This window comes from Tachyglossus aculeatus, chromosome 18 (assembly GCF_015852505.1).
Source record: "Tachyglossus aculeatus isolate mTacAcu1 chromosome 18, mTacAcu1.pri, whole genome shotgun sequence".
NCBI lineage: Eukaryota > Metazoa > Chordata > Mammalia > Monotremata > Tachyglossidae > Tachyglossus > Tachyglossus aculeatus.
The window spans coordinates 30,446,186-30,453,012 of NC_052083.1; the positions used below are offsets into that span (position 1 = coordinate 30,446,186).

Genomic DNA, 6,827 nt, shown 5'->3' on the forward strand with positions numbered 1-6,827 from the left:
CCAAACATACCAACAAAATAAAATAAATAGGATAGAAATGTACAAGTAAAATAAATAAATAAATTTATTATTATAAATAATTTATAATTATTTATATATGAAAAACACACATGGTAGCACGACTGAATGCGTTGCGAATTTTATGCCCCGTTAGCCATTTCACCTATCTAGCCATTTCCGCACTTGCATTGGCAAGTGGGAAGAGGCAGAGGAGAAGGGAAAATGAAATCAGTCCATCGGGGGTATTTATTGAGCCCTTACTGTGCTCTGCACATGTACTAAGCGCTTGGGAAAGTACAGTGCAACAGAGTTGCAATATAATAGAGTTGCGAGGAGCTTACAGTGTACAGCTAGCATGCCGAAAGATTTAGGGCAGGCCGAGCCAGTGCTGAGGGCAACGCTGTGGTAAGAAAATCAAGCAAAGGGGATATGTGTCGGCAGCCGCAGTATCGAGCAATTACTGTTTGTAGAGCATTGTACTGGTTCTTAGTAAGCAGCAGTATTTCCCGAGGGGCTGTGCAAGATTAGAACCCAGGCCCCTGCTCTTTCCTCTAGACCACTCTGCTTTTTGACATGGGACAGGCAGCCAGCTACAGTAGAGGCACAGAGAGCCAGTCAGGAGGGTCTGTCCAACAGAAGCAGAAAGAATAGGACTGAGGGGAGACTATTATGCCGCTGGGATTAAGCGGGGGGCCCGGGGGTGGGGGCAGAAAGGAGGTGAGGGTAGAGAAGGAAAAGAGAGAGATCAGTGAGACGAGGGAATAATAAAAGCGACAAACACAACTAGAGGGAGAGAGAAAGGGAAGAAATAGAAAAGGAGGAACAAGGTAATCATAGGGGAAGGATGAATAGACACCAAGGACAAAAAAGCCATTCCGTTCATTTCTCTCTGGTATCAATGAGACCTCGGTACAATAGAATAAAAAGTGAGACGTTTCCAAATAAAAAAAAAATCATAAACCAACCTTGATATATTGTCTAAGCTTTTACACAGCTAGTAAACTTTAATAAGAACATTTTGTTAAAGCTCTTTCAGTATCCACTCCTCCTATTAAGGGAATCAGATATGAATTTTCTGTTGTCTAATGCATTGGAGATTTGATTCGGGTACTGTGGATTATTTGAAACGTCCGGCTCTTTGTTACCTTCTCTCTCTTTCTGCCTTTTTCCTTCTGAAGGGAGGATCTTGACAATTACTTTGGTCTGCCCATTTAATATCCACATAAAGAAGCCAGGGTTCAATTCCTGGAATAGCCCTTTGAATTTACCGCATCAGCACTTCAACAGCGTTGTTTTTTTCCCTCCTCCTTCTTTCCTATCGAATAGGTAGAGGTCTTTGATCTGCTCTTTGTCACTAACGAGAGCAATTCTCGCAAGACGTATGTAGTACATTGCCAAGATTGTGCACGAAAAACAAGCGGGAACCTGGAAAATTTTGTGGTGCTAGAACAATACAAAATGGAGGACCTGATGCAAGTCTATGACCAATTTACATTAGTAAGTCAATTCAACACGTGAGTATGCAATTAGTTGTGCCTTAACAGCTGGGTGTTTTCCCTCTGCCAGCGGATGGATTAAAAAGGTTTGAGGGGTAGTTTTGCTTACGTTCTTTGTGGGGTTGAGCAAGATACTAAGGCATGCTTACATCAAGACACGCTCAATCACGCGGATACGCTAACACCCCCATAGCTGTATTCTGACTGGACATCTAACAGCCTCAGACTGTTAATAGTTCTTGAGACTGTATTAAGGATATGGGACGTGCCACTAGACACTCGTACGGGTACTCCGAAAGCCGCCGCTAGACTGTAAGCTCCTTGCGGGCAGGGAACACTGTTGTAGTGGTCTCCCAAGCGTTTAGTACAGTGCTCCGCGTGCAGTAAGCGCTCGGTAGGTAACGTCAGCAGATCCCGGGGCCCCTGAGGAGTCTTGAGAAATAGCAGACCCACCCTGTCTTGTCTTGCCTCATGCTGTTGAGTCGACCGCGATCCGTAGCGATGCCGTGGACTCGTCTCTCCCAGAACGCCCCACCTCTGTTAAACTCTATCTATAAATAGATAAATATAATATAATAATATAAATTATTTATATATATTTATATATAAATTATTTATAAAATTATAAATAATATAAATATATAGATAGATAAACTCTATCTATAGAGTTTTCTTGGTAAAAATCCAGAAGTGGTTTACCGTCGCCTCCTTTCACACACTAAACTTGAGTCTCCGCCTGATTCCCTCGCCGCTGCTGTCCAGCATAGGGAACCCACCCTGACCCTCTGAGCATTCTCCGGTTCCAATGCAGATATCCTGAGCCCCCACAGAGGACTCTCTGCTTGCCTTTCCCGTTGGCCGGGTCCTCCAGGAAGACATGCCTACTATATTTCGTTGCCATGCACCTCACGGTTGTAGAGCATTTCTCCACATACCAGCTAAAGAGGATTTCTCTTAGGGTGAGGTCAGTTCCGGAGACCCTTAGTTTGAGGTCTTGAGCTAAACGCAACGTCTGCACAGATGACAAAGCTTGTAAAAAAAAAAAAAAAAGTTGAGAAGCAGGTTACATTGTGTTACTACTACTCTGCTCTACTGATGCAGTGAAGGTTTTCTTGCATGTATCCAAGTTGTAGATGGATCAGCGTTGTGCCTCTTAGGACATAGGAGAGGAACAGCAAAAGAGCCACGAACAGAAAGAGATCCAGCCCACTCACCTCTTCATCATCATCATCAATCGTATTTATTGAGCGCTTACTATGTGCAGAGCACTGTACTAAGCGCTTGGGAAGGACAAATTGGCAACATATAGAGACAGTCCCTACCCAACAGTGGGCTCACAGTCTAAAAGACCTCTTTTAGGTCTTCCCCCCACACCTCTTCCCCTAACCACCCTGGTAATAGTATCCCAGGTGTGGCTTTCTGACCCCTGCCAGCCATTTTCCGCTCCCCCTGCTATGACTCCTCCTGCATTTCCTCCGCCCCCCAACCCTTCTCGTATTGTTTTCGGGGGGCAGGACTTTCCCGCCATTTCTTTCCTGGAACTTGGCGGCTGACACGCCATTCTTCCTTCGTAAGCCACCTTAAGATTTCAGACCCCCGGGGGTTGGTCTGGTCTGGGAGATCGCTCTGATCTCCCATCCTTCTCTCTGATCTCCCATCCTCGTGTCTCTCTCCACTTCAATCCATACTTCATGCCGCTGCCCGGATTATCTTTGTCCAGAAACGCTCTGGGCATATTACTCCCCTCCTCAAAAATCTCCAGTGGCTACCAATTAATCTGCGCATCAGACAGAAACTCCTCACCCTGGGCTTCAAGGCTGTCCATCACCTCGCCCCCTCCTACCTCACCTCCCTTCTCTCCTTCTACTGCCTGCACCCTCCGCTGCTAATCTCCTCACCGTACCTCGCTCTCTCCTGTCCCGCCATCGACCCCCGGCCCACGTCATCCCCCAGGCCTGGAATGCCCTCCCTCTGCCCATCTGCCAAGCTAGCTCTCTTCCTCCCTTCAAGGCCCTACTGAGAGCTCACCTCCTCCAGGAGGCTTTCCCAGACTGAGCCCCTTCCTTCCTCTCCTCCTCGTCCCCCTCTCCATCCCCCCATCTTACCTCCTTCCCTTCCCCACAGCACCTGTGTATATGTATATATGTTTGTACATATTTATTACTCTATTTACTTTACTTGTACATATCCCATTTATTTTATTTTGTTAGTATGTTTGGTTTTGTTCTCTGTCTCCCCCTTTTAGACTGTGAGCCCACTGTTGGGTAGGGACTGTCTCTATATGTTGCCAATTTGTACTTCCCAAGCGCTTAGTACAGTGCTCTGCACATAGTAAGCGCTCAATAAATATGATTGATGATGATGATGATGACGGAAAAGCTTTAAAAACGCCCTCAATCCAAAGGTCGGCCTGTCGCGAAACAGTCTGAGAGTAGGTCAGGCAAGCGAGCGGGCTCTTTAGAAAGCGGCGGGGGGCAGTGGGAGCCGTCCGTCCATCTTCGGTGAAGCAGATGGTTGAAGGTTTGGGGCTGGAAATTTCTGGGACAGCGCGGGGCTCCCTTTCGGCCATCGAATTCCCGCCTGCCCTCCGTCTCTGCCTACTAATTTCCGTCGTTGCGGGTTTGTTTTTTTTTCGTCTTTCTGTCTTTCAGGCTCCTCCATTACCATCCTCCTCATCATGACATTGTTCCACGGACTTTAAATGAGAACTTTTCTGATATTCAGGAAGTGACCCAGTTCTGCACCACTGGTTTTTGTAGCTATCCCGTAAGGCTGCTGGCTGAAAGCTGTGTCTATGCAACCTTCCAAGTGCGGAGTGTCAACCAACTGGATGGGAGAGAAACACTGCTCCTTCTCCAGAATTCAAATAAAGCTGACCCAGCTGTACTTCAAAAAAAAAAAAAAAAATATTTCCACGTTTTGTATATATATCTGACAAAACTGGCAACATTATACAGACTACTGACTTGAAGACCACCTCTTTTATATTTCTCTGTTTCTGGGCTGATGAATTGGTTTCATCCATTTTTTCTCCCCTCCCCCCTTCAGACTTTCCCTTGGAAAAAGTACTAGCCTAGCTGGTCATTTCTTTGTAAGGTAGTTAGAAATTTTAAGTCTTTCTTTGGGCAACGTTTTTTTTTTTTTTTTTTTTTTTTTTTAATGTGAAAAGTTAGGTGATATCAATTTTTTACTGCTTTTATGTTTTTCTGTCTTGTTTCGAAACCATGACGGTTACACTTTTGGTTCCTAAATAAAATTTAAAAAATTAACAGCCAAGTCACAAAGATAATGGGTTGCACATAGACTAAGGAATAAACTTCAGATTTGTGATTTTTGTTTCTAATCTTGATGTAAATTTACACTATTTATAAATACATATTTATTGCTTGAAAATATTTGTGAATGGAATGCTGTTATTTTTTCCAGATTACCTGCCATTGAAATTTTAAGGAGTTCTGTAATTTCAAACACTACTCCTATTACATTTTCTATATGTAAATAATACTGCTTAGCATTGTACAGAAACTTTTATTAAAATTGTTTAATGTTTAAAGAGTTTTTCTATTGTTTGAGTTTTAAAAGGATTTGATGTACAGTGCCCAGTTTTTGTTCATTTTTTCAAATCTGATTATATATATTTTATATATACTTCTGCATGTATATATAATATATATAGAAATCCGAATATAAATATATGTATAAAGATTTAGAACTGACTTTTTTCCTCGTTTTAAGTTTCACATCTATGGTAGATTTGAGGTGTCTACTGTAAAAGTATTGCTTACAAAAGTATGATTATTTTTAAAGAAATATATATGGTATGTATCCTCAAGACCTGAAATGTCTTTCAGACTGGTTTATTGTTAAATTGCATCACTGCAATGACCGACCAATAAACAATTTCTGCCAAAATGTAGTAGCAGAAAGCAAGTAGTGAATGGACAGAAGGTTGGAAAGGAAACACGTTGTGATGTTGGGTTTGATGGGTTTTGCAAATAATGTGAGAGTACTAGATTGAGTAAAGAAAATTAAGCACAGATCTAGGGAGGAGGTAGAGTGTATCGAAAACGAGTTGGCACAATTTCTAAGCGTAGTTCTCGTCCCGAGGGACCGTATTTAATTTCCTTAAACTTCCCACCTGTGCAGTCTTCGCCCGCCCTTACCGCAGTGCTCTGCACCAGTGCCGAAGAAACGTTACTATGCTGTCCTTTTCTCAGGAATGATTTTGAGACCGGAAAGTATTTGGATCACACCTGACCAAATAGATGGTTATCTCAGTTTAGGGTAATTTATTATGAGCCAAGTTAAATTTGCGACGTGTGTTGGGTTTTTATCCCCATTCCTTTTTGAAAAATTCTGGGGGGGCATGTTAAACTTTACCTCTAACAGTAGTTTTAGTGAAGCAGATATCAGTGAGCACGACACTGAACACAATTTAATATAGTCTCTAGTGGAATTTTATTCTAATTGCATTAATGAAGGACTTCTTTTCATTCAAACAGATCTTAAGTGTTTTGACTTCCTGCAATCAGTTTGAAGGCCTAAAATCTGGAGATGTATCATTTAATTTGGTAAATATTTGGCAGCAATTGCTAATGGCAATTATTGCTTTTTTATCTTTCCAGAGGAAGTAATTACGGTCTGGTCTTAATAAGAGCAATAGCGTTTGCCTGTGTGCTGCTCTGGCAGTTTAAACTACAAGTGTTTTCATAAATAGTTTCCTCATTGATTTTCCTGTACTTTAAAAAATTGGGATTAAAATGTCATACAATAAATACGTAATTTTCTAGCTAAATCATAAACAATTAGGAAACAGTTCATAAAAGCCAAAACCTATACTTAGTACTAAATGCAATCTAAAGTGATAGTTGGCATTCTGGGACTGAAGCAAACCAAACTTACCAAAAGTAAATTATCTTTCTCTGTAAAGTTTGTTTTGGAGTCGCTCAAGTACGGAATTAATGTAGTTTTTCGGGGGAGAAGAGGAAAAAATGAGATGGTCGTGAAACAGACAGTGAATATGTAAAAAGACCATGGATGAGCACAGTATTGTTTGACTTTTTTTTTTAATTTTCAGTTTTTAATCCCATTTTTATCCAGCTCATGCTATGGCACCCCAGCCTCTCATGCCAAGTGTAGATTATTTGGCTTACGGTAGAAAAATCCGATAAGTACTCCCATTTAGCCTGTAAGCTCCTAGTGTGGGCAGGGAACGTGTCCACTAACTCTGTTGTATTTTACTTTCCCAATTACGTTTAATCAGTGCTCCGCCCGTAGTAAGCACTCAGTAAATGCCACTGATTGATTGATTGACACACAAGATAAGAGAAG

General features: G+C 42.0%; 1 protein-coding gene across 2 annotated transcripts in view; it reads left to right on the plus strand.

Moving 5' to 3' along the window:
* Nucleotides 1–4,638, plus strand: part of KDM6A (lysine demethylase 6A) — a 192,058-nt gene extending 187,420 nt beyond the window's left edge. For both annotated transcript variants that reach the window (XM_038760419.1, XM_038760420.1), the window contains 2 exons: nucleotides 1,327–1,497; nucleotides 4,148–4,638. In XM_038760419.1, coding sequence (XP_038616347.1) covers nucleotides 1,327–1,497; nucleotides 4,148–4,177 — 201 coding nt within the window. In that variant the 3' untranslated portion in view covers nucleotides 4,178–4,638. The remainder of the gene's footprint in view (nucleotides 1–1,326; nucleotides 1,498–4,147) is intronic.
* Nucleotides 4,639–6,827: the final 2,189 nt, after the last annotated feature.